The sequence below is a fragment of the Drosophila mojavensis genome, unplaced genomic scaffold (assembly GCF_018153725.1).
Source record: "Drosophila mojavensis isolate 15081-1352.22 unplaced genomic scaffold, ASM1815372v1 contig_36, whole genome shotgun sequence".
NCBI lineage: Eukaryota > Metazoa > Arthropoda > Insecta > Diptera > Drosophilidae > Drosophila > Drosophila mojavensis.
Genome location: NW_025318858.1, coordinates 15034846 through 15062120, shown reverse-complemented (window position 1 = coordinate 15062120; position 27275 = coordinate 15034846). Strand labels below are relative to the sequence as shown.

The 27275-nt window shown below is 37.7% G+C and overlaps 2 protein-coding genes and 1 non-coding gene across 7 annotated transcripts in view; 1 reads left to right on the top strand and 2 right to left on the bottom strand.

The window, feature by feature from the left end:
- The window catches only part of LOC6576835, a 209536-nt gene that overhangs the window by 53612 nt on the left and 128649 nt on the right, over positions 1-27275 (top strand). The window lies entirely within an intron of this gene.
- On the bottom strand, positions 7842-7912 carry Trnag-gcc. The gene has a single exon. It is a non-coding gene; the product is annotated as a tRNA-Gly (tRNA).
- LOC6576846 (cGMP-dependent protein kinase 1) lies at positions 10239-25859 on the bottom strand. 4 transcript variants are annotated; one of them, XM_044008504.1, is made up of 11 exons: positions 25543-25859; positions 22541-23300; positions 16689-16760; positions 15282-16268; positions 12934-13094; positions 12573-12856; positions 12345-12514; positions 12032-12270; positions 11645-11962; positions 11353-11584; positions 10239-10866 (listed from the first exon to the last, which is right to left on the bottom strand). In XM_044008504.1, the coding sequence occupies exons 2-11, from the start codon at positions 22643-22645 to the stop codon at positions 10351-10353; spliced, it is 3084 nt and encodes a 1027-aa protein (XP_043864439.1). In that variant the 5' UTR covers positions 22646-23300; positions 25543-25859; the 3' UTR covers positions 10239-10350. The 4 variants fall into 4 exon arrangements, with proteins under 4 accessions (XP_043864439.1, XP_002002831.1, XP_043864440.1 ...); XM_002002795.4 differs by having other exon boundaries at positions 22541-23196; XM_044008505.1 differs by having other exon boundaries at positions 22541-23196; positions 25757-25859.

Sequence of the window (27275 nt, the reverse complement as noted above, 5' to 3'; positions counted from 1 at the left end):
AATTTAATATTTAACCCGTAATGATGGTAAATCCTTTTAAGTTATGTCAGCAAAAAAGGGCGATAACACATACAAACACGCAAACACACACACACACATGGTATGTTTTTTTACTGGCTCATATTATAATCAATTGCAAACATTGATTCAATATTTAACTTGAGAGTTTTGGTCAAACTAGAACAATGGATTTTTAATTGAAAAATGTTTCACACAATGTAAATAAATGATGAAATTGCGCTTTTTAGCGAGCCAAAAAAAAAAAAAAAAAAAAAAAAAGAGCCTGCATAAAAAATTGTTTAAATATTAAAATTAAATTAATGAAATATGCAAATATAATCAATATAAAACATTAAGATTGGCGCGTATAAAAAAAGTGCGCGTAATTATTATTAATGCTTGCTTTATTGGAATTTAATTAATTTCGCCAAACATATTTCAAATAAATGGCATTGTTTTAAATTTTAAATAGTCGCAAACACACGCACACATTCCTATCTCTTTCTCCCTCTCTCTCTCTGTGTGTGTGTGTGTGTGTGTGTGTGTGTGAAGGTCTGGCAATAGAATTAAAGCGCTTTACGCTGCGGTCACAAATCGCTTTTAATTGCTGCCGCAGCGGCAGCTGTTGTTGTTGTTTTTGCTGCTGCTGTTGTTGTTATTGTTGCTCAACTAGGCATTAAATAACGCTGAAAACAACAACTTAAAAGGCAACAACAGCAGCGAAAATTGCATTGCATTTAAGCGGATTTATATTTGGTTTTGTGCGCTTTTCCAATTGTATTTGCTTATGCTTTAATTTAGCATTGAATATGCAAGCCGCCAGCTGCAATCTGTGCATATGCATATGCATGCACATGTACATAGCCACGCCCACAACACACACACGCACAGGCAGACATCAATTGGCTCATGTGAACAGCAGCTGCATTCAGCCCTGGCTTCTGGCTTGACTCTGGTCTCTATTTTGTAGCATACTTTTGTGCTGTTTGCATGTTGTTGCTCCTCGAGGCAGCAGCCGCAGCGACAGCGGCAAAAAGTGCTTTGTAAATACGCAGCCAGTCGCGTCGTGTAGTATTTAGAGAGGCGCAACTGCTGCTCTCAGCCCTCGCTCCACGCTCCTCGATCCAGTTGCTGCTGCTTCTATAATTGTGCCCTGCATGTGTGTGTGTGTGTGTGTGAGCTGTTTGTATAGCAGCGTCTTTTTATGAACTTGTTAACAATCTAACGACCTTTTTTGCTTTGCCCGAAAGCCCCCGGTTGCCGTTATTACCGTTGCCGTTGCTGTTGCTGCTGCTGCTGCTGCTCTTGTGTGGTTGGCAACGTTTATTCTAACCGAGCGAATCATATGTGTGTGCATAACAAATATTTGCATACTTTTGGGCTGCTTATAAAAATAACATAATTTGATTTTGAGCAGAGGATGTGCAAATGTGATTTGTGCATATGTCAGAGGGCAGGCACTTCTCTCTCTCTCTCTCTCTCTCTTTCTCTGTGTGCGTGTGTGTAGTTAGCTCTCAGTCAAGTGCTCAACAGATTGTTGACGGGAAACATGATATAAACAAGGATAAGAAAAAATGCACAAAATATAGAGAAATCTTTTATTTTATTTATTTTTTTTTTTTTTAATAATAATAATGTTTATTGAAGCCATACGAGGTACTTCAGTAATCCCTTTGTAGAGAAATCTGTTAGGCAATGCATAATAATATACAAATATCATTTCAATACTTCAACCTCGACTTCAATACAAATTTCTAGAGGCCTGAAATTAGTTCAGGCAAATGCAAATCAGCTGGGGAGTTGACAATGCTTCGGTTTTGAATTTGAATGTGCTATAATGTAGCGCTACAGTTCGACTGTGCGTGTGTGTGTGTGTATGTATGTGTGTGCTAAACGAATATTGCACGAGTGTATTGGTCAAGCGGCGAGCGCCTAAAAGCATGCAACATACAAAAAGGGAAGCAGAATCAACATTTGCCGGCTGCCTGTTTAAAAGTTCGGACTTGACTGGCAACAACAATAACAACAACAGCAGAGGGCTCATTAATTATTCATAGTGTTCAGCAGCAAAGTGTTTATGTGGCAAATGCTGCCCACAAAATGAACAGCATTGGGGCAAGGACACACAGAAAAGGGACCCAACAACCTGGCACCCAAAACAGCAAAAGAATAGAGCAGGAGCAGGAGCAGGGGCATCAGGAGCAGGGGCAGAGGCAGGAGCAGCAGCAGGGAGGACAAACAAAATTATGCAAATTTAACTTTTTTTCTCAACATAAAAATAAACTAGCTGCCGGAAAACAGAAGCACAAGCTGTCCCCTGCCCCTTCCCCAGCCCCTGCTCCTGTCCCTTTTCCTGCCCCCCTCCCCCTGCTATAGAAAATTGACAATATTGTTAACAGCTTCTTTTAGAGCGCAACTGATTAGATCGAAATCGAGCAGTCGCCTCAATCGGCTGGCCACGCCCACTGCTCGCCACTGCGAGAGGGACAATAACAAATCCTTACGTGCTAAACGCACATTCGACAAACAGAACTGAATTTGCTTTGCCTTGTCAACTGGCATTTGTAAACATTGGGCTGCCTGTTAATGGTCAAATTTTAAAGGCTTTTCTTTTTGGTATATATGTGTGTGTGCATGTGCGTGTATGTATATTCATATGCTTGCGCCTGTGTGTGTATGCGGCTTTTGTGCAAATCGTTATTGAATGCCCAAAATGTCGAATTGCACCCAGGGCGACAGTTTGTGTGTTTTGTCTGTAAATGTACAAGGGCCAAGCGAGTGTGTGTGTATGTGTATGTATGTGTGTGTGTGGCAGGCCGTTGATGATTTGTTTTGTGATTTGAATGCAACAAAAGGATTTTAGTTGATGTCCAGCACTTGCGTGCATTTAAGTGCCAATCGGGGAGTAATCTTTAGTGCGGCCACTGATGGATATATTCAAATTATACTCAGACGCCCTCTGATCAATTGATGGAACCAATTGAGTGCTTACAGCTTACAGAGAGGCAAGTTACGTGTCGATAGAAGCAAATAAACGATATTTAAATTATTTTGTATTTATATGGGACAGATAAATCTGAGATAAAATTTTTTTCTTTTAAATTATGTTTTCTAAGTCATACAAGGTACTCCAATAAGCCCTTTTTGTGCTTAGTCTATAAAAATCCCGCCGTTTTAAGTGTTTTAGCTGTTACAACGGAATATATTAATATAATAAAAAACAAACATTTTAAAAACATTGCAAATATATATATTAATACATTACATTACAAATATAATTTTAAGATACCCTTTTTTTGTTTAATAAAAAGCCGAAATTGTATTGAATAATAATGTATTTGACTGTTTTTTATTTTAGTATTATTTTATATATTTATATTTTTAAATCTAAATTTTATTATTTTCCATTTGCTAAAATTTTTATATTTTAATAATGTTATTTGAAGCCATATGAGGTATCTAATAATTATATTTTAATTTAACAATTTAGTTTATACACACATGAATATAATAATAAAACGTACTTAAGTATTTTTCTTGTTATAATATACTATAGTATAATATAATATACAATAACATAACATTTCATATTATAATATAATATCATAAAACGAAGTTAATCAAAAATCGCAACACTATTAAAAATAATTAATTAAATATCAATTGTTATTGCCTCAGGTCGATTATGCAAATCGTATATTCAATATATAATATTTATTGTTAATTTGAGACGATAGCTTTTATTAGTATAATTAATTTTAGTATAATAATAGTAATATACATTATATTAAATGTTATCAATGTAAATTTAAAATTTAAAGAATAAAAAATTTTTAGCAAAGACTGAGAATTTCTTGGTTTAGTTTAGTTTAGTTAGTTTAGTTTATGAAAAAGTATGTAACAAGGAGCATATGGGAATCACCATATACACTCATGGTCAAATTAATAGGTGTGAAATTTTTTTTTTTTTTAAATGGGAATAACGTCTATATTTTTTCATGAAACTAAAAAATTCAACTTATATTAAAAAATAGACACATCATAGAATAACAACAACAAAAAACAAGTTTAAAAAATAATAATTTTTAGTATAATTTTGGCATACTTCACAAAAAACTCAAATTTTTGCTGGCCAGATTAATAGGTGTGCCCAGAAAATTAAAAAAAAAAATTAAAAATTCTTAAATATTGTAGAATATTTAGAATATATTTAGATAAGTATGGTTAATACCCTGTATATCCGCCTTTATTCGCTATGACTTTGCTGATTCTTTGGGGCAGAGAGGATATTAACTTTCTACACCTTTCCACAGGATCGGTGCTCCATTTCTCCTGAGTATTTTCCAATAATTGGGTGTAATTGAAGCAGGTAGTCTTGGAAATTTGCCTTTTCAGGTGTCCCCAAAGGTTCTCAATTGGATTGAGATCTGGAGACTGACTTGGCCACTCATAAACTTCAATTATATTTTCATGAAACCAATCCTTAACTACTGGGGAGTCCTATTTGGGATGGTTATCCTGTTGGAATTTCTATTTTAGAGGTATGTTGTCGTGGGCATGTGGTAGCATAACACTACTCAAAAGTTCCTTTTACAGGAATCTGTCCATTATGAAAATGGTCGATGGTCCAATTCAAAACCATGCCATGAAAAGCAGTCCCAAACCATTATGCCGCCTCCTCCGTGCTTAACCGTCTTTTTTGTATATCTAGGATCCAATTCTTTGCCTATAGGTCTTCAAATATTTATATTTGAGTCATTCTCAAATAAATTTTATTTTGGTTTCATCACTCCAGAGAAATTTTCTCAATTTACGCTATCCCTCTAAACCACACCTGGCCTTGTGAGTTTGAGCAAAATTAAGCCTCATCCGAATATTTGATTTACGCAATAGAGGAACCCTGCGAGCAACTCTCCCAGGTAGATTCGAGCTTAATAGCCGTCGACGAATAGTTCGTGCCAATACAACATTGCCCATTTCGATGGCAATCGCTCTCGAAGACTTAAAAGGGTCCCTTTTAGCCAAGGTGACTATCCGGGAATCCTCTCTTACGGTAGTTTTCCTCCGGGTACCCGGCTTCCTTTTATATTTTTTTTGGTGTTAGAGCATTTGTAACGAAGTTCTCTAATCGTCCCATTAGTAAGGCAATGCATGTATAAGTTTTACCCTCTTCACGAAGCTTGAGAACGAGATTTCTCTCTTCAGCACTGCAGTGAACTCCACGACCCATCTAATTTTATTTAAATGTTGCAAATGAAAATGTTGATGCTTCAATCAAATTATATTCAATAAAAATACTACCTTTGCTTACTCAAAAACTCTTTAATATTTTAATAATCTTTTGTTTAGTTAAACACACCTATTAATGTGTCCAGGTCGATTTTGAGGTAGAGAATGTATAACAGCCAAAACTTTTTAGCGAGTAAATTTTTTTGGGGGGATTTACCTATTTCCTTTTTAAATAGTGTGGCCATACCTAACAAAAAAAATTTCGTGCTGATAGATGTTGTCAAACCGTAATTATTCTAAAATATGCTAGAATCTTTGGGTCACACCTATTAATTTGACCATGAGTGTATATACATGAGATATGTATATTCAGGACGACAAACTGAATCTTTATAAATATATTTATCATTCCACTTCTAGGAATAGATGTGTCTCTTGAGGGAAAAAAGCCAGAACCTTAATGAGTTCAAAATATTTTCCATTCTTTTGATTACTGATAATATCGAAAAGTTTGCTTTGGCATTTTTTCCCGAGCAATCCCATTTTAATGTCAGAGCTGGGCAATTTGTTGATTGTGCAATGTGTTATCGCAACAGTTAGAGCTGTTCAATATGAGTTTAATCTGAGCATATATCAAATGAATGGGCACAGAAACTGTCTTCAAACGAAATGTGAAGCATATTGCTTGGATAGTTTTGAAGACCGAAGGCCGGAGGGCAACAGATGTTGGGAAAGTGTAGGTAAACAATGGTCACATTGATTAGGGTCACAAAATGCTGTTTGCAGGCCCAATCAGATTGTGGCCAAGTTATGTGAGTCCGTCCATTAACTTGCGGCAAACAAAATTTGCATTCGTCTATACGAATGGGTAAAAGTCCAAGTTGTTAAGCAGCTTTCAGTTTGGCCAGGGCTGCATATATTAGGCCTCTACAGCTCCGTCTCTCTGTCTGGTTTGACCAGCAGCAGTTGAAACTCTAAAAAGACTTTTATTCTTTTGTGCTGCTCGTTCTCAGTGTGCGTTGGCGTTCACAAAAGTTATAAATTGCTTGTTAGTTCAGTTTTGACAGTTTCGTTTCAAAAGATTGCAAAGACACACAAACACACACACACACACACACACGCACAGACACAGACACACACGCACATAGATCGCTTTAAAATTTTAATATTTATCAACTGGGCTACAACTTAATAATGAAACATTGCAATATTTTTCATATGAAATGGTGTGCAACACTTTAATCCAATTATGCAGAAAATGCAACAAATTTATTTAGATATTCGAAAGTCAGTTTATTTGACAACATAAATGTTGTTTTGGCCATCATTTAATTACGAATTTCTAGACCAGCTTATGCGTGACTCCATTGGCATTCAGTTCAGGGCCCATAAACTCAATTTCGATTCAATTGGATTGAATTTATTTAGGCATATATACTCTATACATATATATATATATATCTAGGTGTATATATGTATATACGCTGACCAGGCGTGCACGTCGAAAAACTTTCTTAATCAATAATTTCACACAAATGCAAAAGAAGTCCAGGTTCCGTCCGGCTCCGGCGGCGTCCATTGGCCCCCATTGGGTATCCGGTTACTTGGCAGACATTCGCACTCATTTAACAATTTCACGCTTCGTTTAGGCACCGTGCGCGACAGCATTGAGAGTGCCCCGAGGCACGAACGGACGCGCTGCGTTTTTGATTCAGCCAAATATACATATAAATACATATATATGTATATATACATATATATAGCTTTATATATGTGTATTTCTCAGGCTTTTTGCATCAAAAGTTTTTGGGTAAATAAAAGGGGATTTGCATGGTTTCTCTTAGTTAACCCTTTCTGGGCCGGTGTGGTGCGCTTACAGTTTTACTGATAACCCGTCGACATGCTACTCACTGTTGCCATTCATCGTCGTCCTCGACTCGGCGAGTCCTCGTCCTTGCTGTAATCCAACGGCCGACGGTTGAGCGCGCACACAGTTTTCCCTCAACGGAAATGATGACATTTCGTCCAACTTTGTGCAGTCGCATAGAAATGCGGCAAAGGGCGTTGTCTAAGGTGTCTAAGAGGAATGTATAGGAAAACATTTGCGCCGGCTTCTGCGAAAATGAGAAAATTTTGCACTGCGCCGTCAACGTTGAACGGAAATTGTTGAAATGCTGCGCGTTTTGTTCGCTCTGTTTGGCTGCCACAGAAAATTGTGAAATTGTGGCCAAATGTTGTCACCATCATTTTTATTGATTTCCTCTTACAATTCAGACGCACCTACCACTTTTTATTTTTATTTTTTATTTTATTCGACTGACTGCGGTCGGAAGGAAGGTAGCAAAACGTTATTATCAATTATCATTTATTATTGTTGTGACATTTTTCTGCTCAGTCGGTCTGGATAGCTTTTCCTTTTACCTTTTCTTATTTCCTCTTTCGACTATTTGTTCTTCTCTCTATTTCAGTGTTCGATTTCCGCAGCAATAATATTTTGAGCTATTTTCTGCGAATGGCAACTCGTTTTATTCCTTTCTTTTATATCAACTGGCAATCGTCTGCAGACTTTGTATTAGCATAAAAAATGAAAAAGTATAAAAGAAAATATCGCTTGCATCGGCCGGGAATCGAACCCGGGCCGCCCGCGTGGCAGGCGAGCATTCTACCACTGAACCACCGATGCCTGTATGCGATGAGGAAATCAAAACAGATTTTTTATTGACAAAATTATTTTGTATGAATTTATTTACAATTCGAAACTTGTTTTGCATGCATATTTATGAATTTGTTTTTGCTAAGCTATACAAATTTATTCGTTTGATCATCAGATTTTGATTTGTTTTTCTTTGTGAAAGAATTAACTTGGCTGCATATAATTTAAAAAATAAATAAACCAATTTATGCAAATCCATGACACGAAATAGACCATGTTTACTCAGCACAAACTATATATATTTATATGTATATGTATCAGTATATGAGTTGCTTTTGTGGCTAATGACAGCTGTTCTGACCGTGTTTGCTGTACCGAATACTCATTAGAAGGTAAATACAAAATTGGAATTTAATGTCAATGGGAAGTATGAAATAATTTAATTGAGCCAGAGCTTAGGTGCAGGCGAGTGGAATTGAAAATGTGCGAAAATAACTTACGAAACTCCGAAATAAGCGAAATAAAATCTTTTGTCTAGACTCTGGGTGAGTTCTTTATTACCTGCTTACAATTAGTATGATATATTTAATATTAAAGAAATTTCTTTTATTTTTTTTTTTGTTAATCTTGCAAAATTTATGAACTGGGAAAAATCAACTCTAAATTCTGGGTTATATTATACTCGTTCGTTAAATATATTAAATTTAATTGGTTTTATTTTATTTTATTTATTATTATTATTCTTATTATGATTATTATTATTATTATTATTATTATTTTTTTTATATAAGCTTTTTTTTATTTTAATGCCGGGAATGCTTCCATAAAAATAAAATTACACTTGAGCTTATCCATCTGCTTTCCAATTGTTGAGAATTCACATTCAATCTACACTCTGCTCCCACCACAAGCAATTTATTTGTTTAATTTAAAGTCAATTGAATATCATTTTACTTGTTATATAAAACTGATAATAAGAATATAAAAAAAAAAGATTATATTAAGAGTAGTTGTCATGCCCTAAGTATAATATTATTTAATTTACCAACAAAAATATACTAAATATTCCAATTTCTTCTCTTTTGTACGCTTGAACTATTGAGACTTCACATCACTCTCGCCTAATAAAAATAGTTCCTCTATGACTATCTTTGATGCTTAAATAACTATCGTCTCTATATTCATTAGTCTGTTATACACATTAATGTATTCTAGTATATAATTAAATTTTGAATAACATTCCATATGCAAGACTAAATCCCTAAATGTAAAGCAGCTTAAGTAAAACTCTTTGGGTTTTCCATTGGCTGCAAAGACTGTGTGCATAATAAAATATTAACACTCCTATACTTGTGTACTCGTATACCTCTATACTTATGTATATATGTACTTATTCCTATCTACTACTATACTCCTATAGTCCTATACTCCTCTACTGAGCGAATTTCAAGACCGTCAACACTTCGTCTACTAATCTTATATGAAGCAATGGATATCTACGTATTTAGAATGTAATAAATAGAGCGACTTCATTTTGTCAACTTGCTTGATAAAGGCTGCTTGCTTTAATTAGAGACTCCAGGCTCTTCAAGTTATGTCGGGTCGAGTGCTCATAGCATTGAAGTGTAACTTGGTCATGGATACAGTATGCAACTTGTTATAAATACCTCAGGCTAACGTAATTGTGCTTGACTTGGCTTCATGTTTGAGCAACAACCACAATTTCCCCAGACACATACAACAAGGCTGTCGTTACAAGAGAGAGGGAGAGAAAGAGAAAGAGAGAGAGAGAGAGAGAGAGAGAGAGAGAGAGAAAGAAAGACAGAGAGAGCTAGCCAAGCTGCACTCTATTATTATATTCAAAAACAATAAAGTTTTGTGTCGTATGCAGCATACGCAACGTGTCGTTAGGCGGCAGACAATGCAATTATATTGGATGTGCTTTTGGAAGTATCTGTAAGACTCAAATGAACGTCAACGGCATGACGACAATAATGAGTGCCTCGACTCGAGTTGAGGCGACAGCCGCAGACAATAGACAGGCCCAGACAAAGTTGCTGCTACTTCAACATTATGATACACAGTTACAACCAGGAGGCAAATACAATGCAAATGCGAATGCGAATGCGAATGCGATGCAGTCGTGTTTTCGCAGAGCTTTGGACATTTGCCTTTTCGTGAAAACAAAGTGCGCCATGGGCCAAGCAGGAAGTTCGCTGAATGCGGCTAATTGAAAATGTTGTATTGTGCGACATGGCCCACTCAACTCGATAACTCGATAACAGCAGCCGCAGACAAGTTTGCGCCTCTAATTGAAGTGGCACAGACAGATAAGCTAAGCAACAAGTCGAAGTTCTTAAACAAGCATAATATCAATTTATTTACAACTTATGTTACATATTCGCCCCCCGCCAACTAAGTCACTAAGAGTTAACCACTAAAAAATATCGCTCGAGCTGAAAACTTTGTCAGAAATCCTTATCCCAGCCGCTCAGCTCTTCGGGCGGCTCGTAGTCCGTCTCCACGCCCAGCGGCATGAAGTATTGCAGGTCGGTCAGACTCCTCAGCACGCGCTTGATGGGCGAGGGCAGCTGCTTCTGCTTGAGCCGATTCCAGTCCAAGCTATCGAACCAGCTGTGCCGCTTGATGTCCGCAATGCCCTTGCGCTGATAGCCCAGTCGCTCCGCGGGCAGCTGCTTGCACAGGTGTCGTATCAGGTTCTGGGCGGACTTGGGTATGCGCGAGGGCATGTGGATGACATCGATGCCGCTGAGGATGTTCTGATAGATCTTCACCTGATTGACCCCTCGGAACGGTGTCTTGCCCACCAGCAGCTCGTAGACGAGTATTCCCAGTGCCCAGTAGTCCACGGATCGATCGTGTCCACGGTCCAATATTATCTCTGGCGCCACATACTCTGGCGTGCCGGCAAATGTGTTTGTCTTCTCGTTGGGGCGCACGTACTTGGCAAAGCCAAAGTCCACCTGATTAGAAACGGGGAGACATTTTTTAATTTCAAGTAGAACACCATACGTCACGTGAGAGACTGCTCTACTCAGAGAATGAAATGAAGGGGTTGGATTTGGGACCGGTATCCCAAATATAATAACAATTAAAATTCTATAAAATATTCATGAATCATGACAAATAAAATTTGAAGACACTATTTCTAAGAATAAGCGATATATAATTCTATAACAAATATATTTATAGATAACACCAAAACAAAAAAAGTTATCGATTTTTTGAAACAATATAAAGCTCTATGGAAAATTTCAAGTGCCTAGCTCTTATAGGTTCTGAGACCGAAGCGTTTAAGCATACAAATAAAAAGACGAACACTGAACTGATAGGACTAAATCGACTCAATCGACTTTTAAAATTTGCCACGCCTTCACATACAATTTAAGAAACCATTATAGCCGAATTGCCCCCTTCTAGGGCAAGTTCCTGAGTGACATTCGCCTTACCAGCTTGCAGTAGCCGTCGCTGCTGAGCATTAGGTTCTCTGGCTTGAGGTCTCTGTAGATGAAGTTGTGGGAGTGCAGAAAGTCAAAGGCTTCCACAACGCAGCCAGCTATGAATTTGGCAGTCTTATCATCGAAATACTGACGCTTTGACATGACCGTCCAGACGTCACCGCCCATGCAAGCCTCCATCAGAAAGTACACATACTTCTCATTGCGATAGGTGCGATAGAGTCTAGATGGGACAGGCAGGGTGTTAGAAATGTTAAGCTAATGTTAAGTGGACTCCACTCACTGCACTATGAAGGGCGAGGCGCGACATTTGATCATCACATTCTTCTCATTGTACACATGCTCGATTTGATCCTGTTTGACGACCTCGATCTTCTTTATGATCTTCAGCGCAAATGTCTGATTGTTGTGGGTGACCAGATCCACCCGCCCGAAGGCACCGGCGCCCAGCGTGGCCACCTTCTTCAGATCCGAAATGGCAATGTGGGCGTGCTCGTTATCAAGCTCGGTGCTGCGAGTGCTCGCTCGGCCATTCTCAATGGCCTGCTCCTGCGGCTTCTCGCTCAGCTGCTTAATGGTGCCCAGGTAGCTGATGAAAGCTCTGAAATGAACATGGGAAATGTTGTCAGAGACTGGGGCTGAGTTGTTGGCAGACTCTCTCTCAGCTCACTCTCTATCCAGCTTGAGCACTTCGGTGCCCGGCGCATCGGCATAGACACTCGCTTGTCTCACGTCCGCATTCATCAGCGCCTGCTCTCCGAAGTAGTCGCCCCGCTTGCGCCTGGCCACGACCTGCTCCTGCTTGGACTCGTCCTTCTTCTTGATGGTCACTGTGCCGCCGCGTATGATGAAGAACTCATTGCCCACCTCGCCCTCACGCACAATGCAGCTGCCTGTTTCATAGAATTTCTGCAAGAGAAGCAAACGTCCCTCATATGAGTATAGACTCCACTCTAGTTGAGCTCCTTAGCCCAAGCACTAACCCGCTGCAATAGATCCACAACTTTGTTGAGCAGACTCTCGTCGAGCTCCTGCAGGAAGGGCGCAGAGCGCAGAAACTGTAAATTCTCCTCGCGCTCCCTCGAGCCGGAGATTTGCATAATGGCACGAAATGTCTCGCGCGTTATCTTCCAGACTCGCGCATCGGTGGCAGCTGTTGGAAAGAAGGTCCTTAAAGTGTTTTCTCCTGGAATCCCTGTATTTACGCTTACCCTTAATGGTGGCCTTGCGTGGTGCATTATAGAGTATTGCCAGTTCGCCAAAGACCGTGGCCGGGCCGAAATTTCCGACATGTTTGCCCGCTTGTATGACGTCGTAGTAGCCCTCGGCGGAGACAAAGAACTCGGAGCCCTCGTCGTGCTCGTTGATGATGTAACTGTCCTTCTTGTAGCTGGCCGGGGCCATTGCATTGATGACCATGTCCTTGCGCTCCTTGTCCATTAGATTATTGAGGAAATCATTGCGCTCGATGGCCTCCAGTATGAGATTGCGTGTGCTATGGATGATGGCATAGATATATATATCGATGGGGTTTACCTTGGGCAATCAACCAGAGTTGTTTACTCGACTTACGCTTCGTCCTTTGCATTAAATTCGATTTCAATATTCTGCTGCACGGGCAAATTCGGTCGCACATAGATGAGGCCCCCCTCGACTCGATGTGCTTTGGCTGTGGAGCTCCTACGGCTGCTCTTGCTGCCCGAGTCGCTGTCCTTGCGCTGGCCCACTTCATCCTAATTGATGCGGTTGATTACGAGCAATGCCAATGGCATCGAAAATAAAATATAAATGAAGCAGACATTCAGTTATTTAGCTGTTTGTTTTCCACCGTCCAATCTTTTAATGTGGTCAACTGAGTTTTTCGTGGTTAGTTGTTGACAGTTCGAGTGGAGCTTCCAGAGATTAGAGCAGAGTAATTTCGCTTGATGCATAAACACTGGAAAACTTCATATCTCTCCTTTGCTAACAGTTTCATTTCTGTGGCGGGGCGGTGGTGGGGGCGTGGTCGAATTAAAGATTTTACGAGCGCCCATCATGACGCGAACTGTCACCCATTAAATATTTAGCTCCATTTACACAGCGGAATTGCAGTAATTTGAAGCATTCGCTGCTGGCAGCCAGAGTCAAGGCTTAATCGCTGCACGTGGGCGGCCTGAAGGATAATTTAGGGCTGGCGGCTTACAAGGCGCAACATCAGCCAAAAAAATTTCCAGTTGCGGGCTGGCGAATTTCGCTGTCTCAGCGGCAGCTTAGCAAATGGAGGAGGATTGGACTTGGGCTACAGGTAGAAATACAGGTGGACTCTGGCAGAGTAATGGAACGAGAAATGGCAACAGCTGCATTCAGGAAGCGAGCGAGACAGAGAGGTAGAGTGAGAGTGAGAGAGAGAGAGAGAGAGAGGCAGCTAGGATGGGGAGAGCAACAGTTTTATCTGCTGCCTGCTTTTGTTGGCCAAAAGTTAGAGTTCATGTCTGTTGGCCAACAATTAACATTCCGTTTGTAATTAGTAGCATGTCGAGGAGTCAGTTGTGTCTCCCGCTGGGCACTCCACGATTAGTTGCTACAATAATATACCGACTTTTGCGTAGTGTTGGCTTATGTTTAGTTGCCCTCTTCTCCCTTGCTCACCTCCCCCATTATACTGCTGCTATAGTTGTGCTACAATATATGTGTGTTGTGGTAGTGGGAAATATTTAATTAGTAATGGGTGCTTAGTTACTGCCACAGCCAGGTTAACGAAGCTGTTGCCCTCGTTTAAAATGTGCTGCACATTCGGGTGGGGCAAGAAACAAGTTTCATTCAAATGCAAAACTCTGTTGCGTGTAATTATCCAGATATGCATTTATAGTGTAGAACGGTGTTGAGAGAAAGTACCGTATGATATGATAATAATAATGATAATAATGTTTGCTGTAAAAGCAGTGTAATTTTTATTGCTGAAGTTCATTTGATTATATCAAATATATATATAATCACACTGATGTACTATCGGAAGCCTAGCAAACGGGAGAAAGAGGAGAGATAGAGACCAACAGAGGGAGAGGAGAGATAAAGGGAGAGAAAGACGGATAGAGGGAGTGATAGAACGAGAGCAGGAGACAGAAGCGGAGATAGAAAGAAACAAAGATAAAGGCAGAGAGATACAGAGCAAGAGAGAGATATATATATATGTATATATATACAATATAGACAGGAAGAGATTGACAGAATGTGAAGCATGACTCCACCCAAGGCTATAGTTGTAAAGAGGCACAGTGAGTGAAAGAAGGTTAATCAGAATATCAAATAATGCGACTTGAGTAGTATTGAAAGGGTCTCACATGGAGTCAAAGACACCGAAGGGTCTCTCAAAGTAAGGTGCTAAAAGACACCGCGAATTCAAGCTATTATTAGGGTTTCAGGGGTTCCTCAAATAAAATTCAATTTCCATTCGTTAATATATATCACCATTAAAGCCAAAGGAATAAAGGCTTGGTTATTAATTCCGTCGAATATTATTATTATGTCTACACTCAAAGAAATAACAGCTCAAATTGCTCCTTAAAAATTCTTGGTATATGATTGACCTAAAATCGGTCTAAAAATATTTACATTATATGTAATACATAAATATAATGGTTAGTCAGTACCTACACCCGCAACTTATAAGAGACTCTATCCCGCCTCCGCTGCTATAATTGAGTTGGTTGAACTCTTCACACAAATGGGATTCCGAGGGATCGCTCCGAGTACCTTGACTACTACATCAATACAGCATTTCCCTAGCCTAGAGGCATTCTGGTCAGGACTGCTTATTTGACCACTATCTGTGCGCTGCACATATCGTGTCAGCTGCACCACTGCTATGACCCCCCAAAAAGAGAAACCACAAAGTACCGTTCTATCGTGTTTTACCACAGCTAAGATGATTCATTACGTACTTGAGTGACTACACCATCCGGGACATCGCCTGGCGGCAGTTCCTTGGTGCCGGCCGGAGGTTCGGTGCTTCGCTTCTTACGCAAATGGAGTGGGGTGACCGGCTTTAGGAGCTCCACTGGCAACGGCGGCGGTGGTGGTATGTTAATGTGTGGCATTGTGGATACACGACGTCGCTGGCCATTGTTGGTAACCGTTGGCTCGTTGGTGGCTATCGTGCTTTTCGATCTTCTTAGATGATTGAGGGAGACATTGCTGTAGCTCTTTGAGGGCTCAACCGGTGCGGATGAGGGCTCTACCGGGCGCTGCTGCTGCCGGTCCGTTGGCAATGTTCCGTTTGTTAGTTTGAGGCTAGTGCTGCTGCTGTTGTTGTTGTTGTTGTTGTTGTCATCATTGCTGTGACAGGACAAAGTGTCATCATGTTCGGCATTTAGTACCTGTGTATGACCAATGAAAAATTTAACATTTGCCTTTGTCGGCGTCGCTGGTGTGAATATCGAGGGCGTGGCTGTCGATGGAGTTTGCTGTTGGACTGACTCATTGCAGCCAGCACTCTCATCAATTATGCCCTTCAGACTTCCTTTGAGTTTTGACTTGCCAGCCACAACATTGCCAGCCAGCTCCTGCGCCAGCTCCTGCGTCAGCTCCTGCTCCTCTGTTGTATGACTTTCATCAGTGTCACTTTGGACACCATCGCCATCCATATGGGGCGCCTCGGTGGGCAGCGCTGTGGGGCGACGTTCTTTGACGGGTTTTAATTTTGAATTGTTACGTGTGACATTAATTGCACTGCCATTGGCCATTGGCCCCCCCGGCCTGTCCGTCTCCTTCTCTTTGTCCTGAAGTCTGCTCCTGTTCGAGCGAAACTTTTTTGTCTGCTGCTGTTGCTGATGCTCTTGCTTGGTGCTGACCACATTTTCGACCACAGCTTCGAGCGGCTGGGCGGAGGAGCTGGAGGAGGGCTGTTGTTTTAGGCGCTGCAGTTGCGCCTAATAGGGCCCGGGGGTTTAGCCAGGTGTGGACGTACGCCCCAAACATTTACAAAGACAAACACAGGTGCGGGGTGCAAGTGGGTCCGTGAGCATTGTTTGAGTTATTGTTGTTGTTGTTGTTGTGTTGTGTACATATTTACAAGTGTTTCGTGTTTGTTGTTGTTGTTGTTGTTGTTGTTGTTGTTGTTGTTGTTGTAAACATCATTTCGTTTGAAAGTATAAGAAACATGTGTGCAAATATTAATTGAGTTTGGCAAAGACAAGCATTGTATGGTTGGATAGACTGTTGTATGCCGTATACCGTATGCCGTCGGACCCCGTGATTTTTGTGTGCTACGGTTAAGTGCTTTGCAACAGGTCTACTAACTGTATATGCTATACGCGTATGTTCCTAAATGAGAAATGAAATATACTCACTTCACTCGTGCTGGGCGTGATGATGGGCGAGTAAAGCGGCTCCTCCTCGCGTCGTACGTAGAGACTAATTTCCTGAAAGTAAATAAAAAAGGAAAAAAATTATTGTATGAAATATTTATGAAAACTAAACTGAATGAGATATGTTTAAAAATGTGTGAGATAAGAAATCTTTACAGCTGAAGTATCATAAATAGAAGAGCAAATGATAAATAATAAAATTTTAATAAACTATAATAATATAAATATAAATACAATATATAAATATATAAAATTTGTATAATAATACTGAAAATTGTAGTAGTAAAATATGTATAAATAAAAAAAAATCCATATAAATATATAAAATATTAATAATAAAAATGCAGCTTAGAATTGCAATATATTTATAAATTAAAATAAAATAGTTAGACGATATTTAACTAGCTTAAGGCATTTAGGAACAATTCTTATGGTATTTGTTTCACTGCAGAATTTTTTATTATTCATTTATAGAACAAAAATATTAATATTAAAACAATGTATATGAATGGCTTTTAAAATAAGATATTTATCGTGTAAAACTTGTATGTTAAGCATACATCAATCTTAATATACATATATGATAATAAACATTAACAAGTAATTTAAAAAAATATCATATAAATGCTTTAAACTTTAAAAATTAGTCAAAAAATATGCCAAAAAATAATTATATATGTATATTAATCACATAATTGTCAACATAACTTCACTCTAAAGTGCTGCGGCAATTGTTAACAGCATCATGTAAAGCTTACATGTTAAGTTAACATCTATAGTTGGCGCAGCTATGTTAATACAAGTTGCGCGTCCTAAACAGATATTCAGCTCGACTACTTTTAAGCATTTGTAAAGAAAATATTGTTGAAATACTCTAGCTTGAATTATAGATAAATTATAGATAAAATGTTAAAACTGGCAGCGACGCTTTAGTGCGACAGCCGCTTAAAATTTATGTTCTGCTTAATTTAGCTTCCATTCGGTGTGGAATGCAAAAGCGCGTCAAATGTCAACAGGTCTCTGTTAAAAAGAGAAAAACTACATATACATGAAAGATATACATATATGACAGCGAAGAGAGCAGCAGCGGCGGCTGCTACGCAGCTACTGCAAACAAAACAGCAAAAAAAAATAAAAAGAAACAACGATGTGAAAAACGAACAAAAAAACAAAGTTGCAAACAATCTGTGAAAGTAAGCATATAATGCCAGTTGAGTGGGTGTGCGAGTGGTTGTGCGGGTGGGTGGGTGTGTGTGTTGGTGCGTTTGTATCTGTCCGCTGCTTTGAAATCAATCTGCTGCTGACACAGCTGATAAATACGAAAAGCCATGCATTTGTATGTCTGCAACAGTTGCCAGTTTATCCCGCCATTGAGCCTCAATAAACAGCAACAACAACAACAACAACAAATGTCCATTGTGATGCTATTTGTATCTCGGTGCCTTATAAATATGTTTCCATATTGTTGCATTTGTATCTATGTCTCTGTGTGTGTGTGTGGGTGTATTGTGTACGCATTAGACTTGAGGCGAATGTTTTTCATACTTGCGCTGCTTTGGCTCTTCATATTGCATGAAAAGTAAAAAGAGCTGTCATTTATTTGAAGCGAACTGAGGACAGGCCAGGGCAAGGGGCTTTTCCACACTTCTATTCTTTTGATTTGATGACAGCTGAGGCTTCAGCGGATTGATGAGCTTTTCATGGTAGCCAAAGAATATACAAATTTCATTTTGAATCCGACTTTCATAAGCTAATTGAGTTACGCTGCGCATGAGTATATCATATTTACATATATCTATATATTGTATGAAGAAGTATATTTTAACTTCTTTACATTAGCCAGATAGGCTTCCCACTTGACTCACAGCATTATCTTCATTGTTTGTCCGAGTTTATTTACGCGCACGTTGTTCTAAATAAATAATAAAGGTTATTCGTATACCTATAGATATATTATGTTCTACTTTAAATGTATAAATATATTTACTATATACATGTACGTAAACATATGTATATACACGTAATAAGAAGCAAATATATATATTTTGAATACACTTCTTTGAATTCCAATTTTCTTCTCATTTAACTTTCTGTATCTGTCGCTTATTGCTGGTTTAAAAATCTGGACAAAAATTCAAAATATTCTATTAAAATGAACTTAAAATTATATAAATAAAGTAATATAATAAAATTATAATAATAGTTAAAAACTTGAACAACAAATGAAAAATATTTCAATTTAAATTTTCCAAAACTCAAATTCTTTATATCAAAAAAATTACTATTAAAAAAATTAAAATAATTAATAAAAACTTTTCTTTTTCAATTGTGCATATTTAAATAGATAATGTTAAATAGTTTTTCTGTAAAAGCGAATATTTTATAAAATTTTAATTTTAATGTATTTTTATTTTTTATTTAATTTATTTGTATTCAATTTTATTTTTTCATTTATTTATTTATTTTTAAATATTTTTCTTTAAGAAAGGGTATTCGTCTTTTATCATTTTTATTTTCATTTGAATTTCTTGCTCGCATTATTTGTGTATTTTATTGTTATTTGTTTATTTCTTCGTTTTTCGTATGTGCAGTTGATAAAGATAGCATGAATTTTGTATATGAGGTCGTCGAAATTCTAATCAAAGCTTTGCTTGATGACGACAAAGCGGGTTAAGTGTCTGCCAGAGTAAATTCCAACGTTTTATTATAGCAAATGAAAACTTTTATTTACTTGCTATAAAGAAGATTTTTAAGGGAATCGACAATTAAATGAACTACTAAAATTTGGTATATTTAAAGCAATATAATAAAAGTATATTGGTTAATAAAATAATATATGTTTACTTTAGAGAAAGATGGAACATTAATATAATTTGATATATATAAACCAATTCGGGAAGAAATAAATTAACTGCTTTCTAGTCTCAATAAAAATGTAAATCAGATTTCGTTGTTCAAGACTAAAGCCATTTAATAATTTAAGCAAATATATCAAAGTGTACAAATAAACTTAAATTGAGTATTTGTGTATAAAAATATATAAAAAATATATATATATATATATAAATATAGCTTACTTATAAGCAAAATTCTAAAAATATATAAAAAATAATTCAGAAAAGGGTGTATATACATATATATAATATATGTATTTACAAACAGGCCTAATTATATCAGCGGTTCAAATATATAACGGTAAAGCAGCTCAGCGCGAAATTGGCTGAAAACAACTTAGAAAAGTTCAGCTGAGCGAGCCAATATAATTATAACTTTAATTAGTTTTTTCTAAATAGGTAATTATTATAAAAATACTAATTTTAATGCTAAAATATATTATATATACATATAATATATTATATATACATATAATATATTATAAAGAATAGATTTTGTTATATTATCAACTCTGTCTAATGTCTAGAAAATGTGTAAAACAACACAACTACAACTCTAATAATTCCTCCAACTTGCATTTTGTCTTGCATGGGTAGAAATTATATTAAATTATTTATATTTAAAGATATACAAATTTTCTTTTTCAATATTTTACTTTAGTAATTTTAAAGCTATTCGCAAACACTTCTAAGCTAATTCCCAAGTTAAACCCTATTTGAAATTTAATCAAATTGTTAAATATAAAATTTTACAAATATATAATTAAATTCCAAATATTCAGCAAAGTCTACATACTTATTTAATGTTAAATACCCTTCGTATTACAAGATAAAAGTAAATTTCTCTCTTTTAAGCCTTTGCAGCTCAAAGCATTAGCTAATCAGTACAATAAATTTCAATTATTTAATTTAAGAGCATAGATTATGCAATTTAAATGAACTGCCTTAGGTAAGACCAGCGATTATAGACTTATTCCTTGGCAGCTCAGCCTACGGCTAAAGCTTATCCCCCCTCCTCCGCCCATTTCGGGCGCCTGAGTTGGCTCCGTCGCAAAATGAGAGAACATCTTATCGCTCAATTGGCAACCAGGCATGTGGGCAATAAAATATTCAAACCTTTTTTGGGGAGCCTGCAGGCAGCAGTCTAGCTGTTGTTGTTGTCGCTGTTGTTGTTGTTGTTGTTGCTGTTTGGCAAAGCCCACAAGCCGCATAAATAAACACATGTCAATATGCAGGTCGCGTGTTTGTCTCCACTTTGATATGCTAATCAGACATAAACGACGACATTTTGACAGGTTTTCCGTTTTCCCATCGGAAACCGCATCCGAGGAACAAGAAGAAGAAATTCAAATGAAAATCGGTGGAAAATGTTGTCGATAGCAGCGTCGCCTCCTGCCTGAAGCAATTGCTTTGCTTAGCTGCGCTCTGTGCGGCAAATCCGATTGTTAATCGTTGCCTACAAAGGGTTTTTGCAGACAGAGGCTCTCCCAATCGAAAGTCTATCAAAAAGCTAACAGCAACCAGCCACAAAAAATAAGAAAACAAAAAAATAAAAATACTTTATTTTTATTGTATTTATCGCAGCGCTTGAAGATGTCAAACGCAAATGCATTTATGTTCCCTTTGGGTGCTGTTTGCTCTGACGACTTTTTCGTTTTGAACTGCTCGGAATGAGGCCCACGGCTCGAGGGCGCCTGCAATCCTGTCGATCCTTATCACGTTGACATTCCGACAGCACTCGCAGGCATCGAGCTTGGAATGTTGCCAATGAGATTGTGTGTGTGGCCGGAATCTACTTGACTTCGATTTATGCATGAGATTCAGACCACATATATACCATGCGCTGGCCCATCATATTTTAGCATAGGAAATGTTTGTCAACCTGAGAGATTGATAGAAATTGAACTACGAAATGTGTTCGTAAATTTCGATTTGAAAATCCAATTTGAAATTGGAAAATTTTTAATCAAAACATTGCCTTGCGAGCCGGGGCTCACATCTTTTTCAATTAAAGATTATCTTGAGTCGTTTTTATAGAAACTTTAAGGCCTGGTTATTATCGAAAAGCCGAAAAAAAGCTAACATTTATACTAACATACCAATAAAAGTGTGCGTATATACTTTCGCCTTAGATAGATAACACGCGAGCAATTGATATAAAAAAGGAGGAAAAAACAACAAAAATTAGTGGCAACTATACAGATTTCATTGGCTAATAGATAAGAGAACATAATGTATTATTATTTACCGTATTGCCTGGATAGTTATGCCTAATTATAGCAATTTGCATACCCTAACGATAACGTTTACCTGTAGAGTACGTTACTTAGCATAACTGATCTGTTTAACATAGCCATGTTAATTTACAGGAAATGGTTGTGCCAAAATATCTTACGCATGTTATTTACTCATCATAGCTATGTTAAAAATTCTAGCTTAACAGAGGAGAGCTCTGCAACAATTGTGTACACTGTACAGACGGTTACTAACATAAACATGTTAAGTAAGAGACGAGTTTTATAGATTTTGACTGTAACATAAACATGTTAATTAAAAGAGGATGTAATAATTATATTATATATGCAGTCAGCTGTGTTAGTATATTTGTGTTGCGTTGTTTCAATGCTTTTTTTTTTTTTGTTCCGATAAGGTCATTTGAAAAGTAAACGTCACAGTTTTCCGAGTCGCTGATAAAGATAACAGCACTTTGCGACACACACGTGTTTACGTTTTCTATATCATTTTTTTGTAGTTAGCTTTAGTATTTGGTTAACCGTTAAATGTTTGGCTGTTGCTCCGTCTCACTTAATTAAACACCTAACAACTTATCAGCGCTGCCTATTACAGCTACTAAATGTATGCGTGTGTGTTGAGTATGAGCTCTGCTCTCTTTCAGCAAGAGAAAGAGTAGCAGCAGCAGCAGCAGCAGCAGAAACTTACCACGGGACTGTCTTGTGTGTTGAGTATGGTGTCGGTGTTCTCATCTTCAGCCGGCGTAAATTTGTTTTTGCTGCGATGATGGAAGAGACGCGGAAAGCAGGCCATTTTGTTGTTGTTGTTGCGGCTGTATTTGGCGCTAGGGGTCAGGCTGCGTGGGGAGTTTCACACGTTGGGCGCTACGCTCGCTGAGTCGTTAAATAGTTGCCTTCCAGCAGTTTGTTGCGGTAAGGTGAGGTATGGTGTGGTGGGGAGAGGTGTGGTGCTGTTTATTTGCTGCCTGCTGCCGTGGTTAGTTGTCAGCCACTACAATATTTTAGCATATTTATCGCAACAGCATTTGTTGCTGCTGTTGCTGTGCTATTATTTGTTATTGTTATTATTGGTGTTATTGCTCTTATTGTTATTGTGATTGGCTGCTGCAACTAACGGTTTGCCGTCCGCTTAACGCCCCTTTAACCGCTTTTTTGATAACTGCGGCCAGAATTGTGATTTATGGCCGCGCTTTTAATTGCCCGCTGTAAATTGGTTGCGTTCGGCTGCAATTGCTGTAACTCGCGATTTTCCGATTGTTTTTTTGCACTCAATTCGAAACGATTTCAATATCTATGGGATTTTAGCGACCACTTGACGCTTTATCAGCCACAGAGCCAGCCCGACTACACAAATACAAATACATATATCGAGCTATATTTATATATGTGTATATGTGATATAAATTTCTTTTTAATTTGATTAGCTTTATGGCGGACCATTTGATTTGCTGAGTTTTTTAGAAGCCAAAATCATGAAATATGTTTTTCTTTTTTAACGATTTGCAGTGACACAGCTTAATTTGTTTTAGCTGTTTACCTATAAATTATAATTTTTTTTTTTTTTTTTTTTTTTAGTAAAGTATATAATGATTTTTAAAAATATTTTATTTTTATAGACAAATATTGTGTTATGTTTCACTAACAGTAATCAATCAGTATATATGAAGCAACTTGATATCAAAGTTTATTCATGATTAAATACTGCCTAGCTTCTTGCAATACTTATAGTTCAATGTATATAATAATTTGCAAGGTAACTGATTAATAAAATACATTTTAGGATCTATTATCTATAAAAATTAATGTTGGCCTTGAATAAAACTTTCGCTATATAAATCGCGGCAACAGATTATCTGATGATGAGCTCATACCATAATTTTGCCACCATAGGCGTTGGAATTTTTATTGCTACGGTATAAACGTGGTAGAAAAATTCGCATATGACTCTAAATAGTATATAAAGAGACCCTAAATAGATAATAAATAATCTGTATAGCCTATATAGACCCGAAAGACCCTGTAGACCCTTTAAGTCCTCATGCCCTATAGACCTTAAAGACTTTATAAAGCCTATTTAGACCTTATATATATCGAATATTATCATATAGATCCTATATATTACTACACATAGTAAATCCTTGTGTAATAAAATATAAAGAATATTAAAATAGAATATTTTTCATATAATAATATAAAAACAAATATTTTTTCAAGTACTATTCAATTAAATATTATTAAAATATAATTAAATAATATTATTAAATGAAGCTCTCGAACATGTCAAGAACAGTTGCGCTGTTTATCGGGCGCACGCAGCGCTGCCACAAATAGTGGAAAGCGGAAAATTAGCTTTTCATCAGATATATTTGTGGGCTCTTGAGCAAAAGTTGTAAAGTTCATAAATTTCACGCATCGCCAAGTGGATGGGCTAATTAGTCAGGGCCCGAAGCCAGCCCCAACGCCAACGCGAATGCGATGCTTCCACTAACTAAATTTAACCCTTCGTCCCAGTTCGGCCTGGGGCGCCGATGAGTCAGCATTGAAGTGGGTTTTGGGCTTTATCGTGCATCTCTTATCGCATGGAGTGCTTAATTGTTTTCTATTTATGCGGGGATTTCATTGTTTGGCCAATTGCCTGAGGCCAGAAGAAACAACGTTCTGGCCTTTTGCCTTATGACCGTGAATCGAACTGCTTTCTATCTAATCAGCTAAGACGGACCTTTTTTTCATTTCTCTTTTTTTTTTTGGGCCAACTACCAGCCCAGTTTTAAATGATTTGACCAATTCACTGGAGCACTCTTTCTCTCTCTCTTACTCTCCTCTCTCTCTCTCTCTCTCTCTCTCTCTCTCTCTCTCTCTCTCTCTACCTAGCTGTTGCCCTCACAATAGCACTCTGCATACATCTTGCTACTTATAGATGATATCGGTCTTTATCAGCAGTTTGTATTACACGACATCTTTGTAGATAACAGCGACCGAACACCGCAAATGCTCATTGCAAATCGAAAAAGAAGTGAAAACTGTTTTCGCTTTGTATCTCACTTTTTTTCTTGCTCTTGTTTTTTGTTTTTTTTTTTTTTCTTGCTAACAACGACATCATCGACAAGCGACCCATAAGAGTCACGAGTCCGTCATTTATATTGTTTTATTGACATTTTTTCAGTTATCAGCGGAATGTTTTTTTTTTTTTTAATTTTCTATTTGTTTTGTTGTTGTTGATTTTCTTGAACTAAAGTGAAAACAACTTTTCACAGTATATTTAAAAGGCAGAAGTGTTAAATTTACTATTGTTATTTATAATTAATTTATATATAATTTTCCACTATTATTTTTATAATTTTTTTTTAACTGTGAAATAAGCTTCAAGCAAACAATTTTTGATTTGTTTCTCGATTTCAGCTGGGCCAACTGAAATTGCTTATAAGAATTAAGCTTATTTCTTGATAGATTAGATATCCATATCAGGCGCAGTGTGATTGATTTGCAGTCGTGTTCCATTCGTTAGGTGAATACACTACTCCATGTACAGCAAAACATTTGACAGCCCAGATCTCGGTTCGAGCAGCGACTGCAAACCGATAATTTCATGGACACCGATAAGTGCGACAGCGGTTCACAGTCGTTGGGCTTTTTTTTTTTTTCGATTTCTTATATATTCGTATATTCTTTGGCTTTATACACTTCATTCACCGTTTAGCAAAGCACTTGCGATTCGGACATGCCCGTCGCTCATGAGCTGTTATGAGCTGTTATGCAAGCATTTCCGTCAAGAACTTTGGATTTCTGTGCATATTTCATTGAAATATCGTAATTGAGCACGTTACAATTTCCGCTTCGTTTCGTTCGCGCGAGAAGTCACAATTATGAGCCGCATATGAATAGTACTATATGTGGGAGAACTAACTACTGGGACTGCGCGATCCGACGCACTCGCTAACCGGGTGGGTACACCTGCCGCCGTGGAGGCTGATAACTCAACTAATTTAACGCGGCCAATTTAAATTGGCAATTTGCTCGACGCGCCGGCAACAACTGCGCCAGCAGCTGAGCAGCAAAACAGCGCAGCAACTGCCTGCTGGGCCCCGCGGCTCTTTATCGGTATCTGAGTTTCAGCTTGAAGTGCCCCTGCACCCGCTCCCGCCCACAGACCCACAGAGCGCTGAACGCCCGCCCCGTTATCGTCGGACAGGTGCAGGGCGGCGCGTCATTGTTCTGACGTCAACTGTTTGCCTTTCATTACATTTAGCCATCAATAATTCGTATGTACTTTAAACTGCATCTAATCGGGATTTAACGGATCGACAAGTGTTTGAAATATATAATTCTGGTATATGTCCTTGACTGTAACTGTAAGTGAAATAATTTGAATTTGCTGTAGTTGTCTGGTTTTGTATTATACAATTCTATTGTATTGAATGGTTCGATATATCAAAATATAAATATAATATATATAATATAAATAAAGAAGTGATTGATTGACTTTGTTTCCTGACTTGCATATTTTGACATATTGATCTTTGCATATTTTAGCAATCTATTTTTGTCTCTTTATCACTCCTTCTCTTCTTTTTCTCTATCCTTCGTATTTTACTGTCTCTGTATTTTTCGAATTAAATTTTCTTTCCCTCTGTCTTCATCCTTCTCCTGATATCTTACTCTGTCTATAGAGTAAGCACTCTTTTCCTCTCTCTCTCTCTTTCTCTGTCTCTTTCACTTTCTCTTTCTGTCTCTCTCTCTTTGTTTTTCTGTCTCTTTCTCGCTGCCTTCTTTCTTCCATTCTACTTGTGGTTGCTTTTACAATAACCCTTCACACTTTCTCTGTTTGTCTACCTCTCCCTTTCTCTCACTCTTTCTTTCTTTCCATCGCCCCTCTCTTAACTCTTTACCTCCCTCCCTCCCACTCTTTTTCTGTGTACCCCTCTCACTCTGTTCCTGTCTATCCTTCTATTAATATCCCTCTCTCCCTCTTTCATTCCTTCTATATCTGCAGCTCTCTTTCCTTCTCTCTCTCTCTCACTCATTTTAAACAAGAAATCTAATCTCCTATTTATACTAACTAAAATGCTAGCTAAAATACACTGTTACACGAACGCTACACACTGCTGCCAAAAAGTATGCAACACTTTATTATTAGTCCGTTGGAGATTAACTGTTAAAGAAGCGTTCAAGTAGCATACTTAAGTGTGGGGCATTCTCCGTCAAGTTTTTCTAATGCTTTAATATATATGTGAAATGCTTGAAGATTAGCCAAAGCTCGCAGCTGTTAAGGCAATAACTCTATAAAACCCCCTTGAGAGATATATGGCTATACATATCGTATCTATATATAGCATATGCATGCCGTAGCAAGTAAATTAACTTTTTGCGAGCACAATATTCGCCTGGCAAGCTTCGAAATATTATTCATTATGCCTAAAATGCGT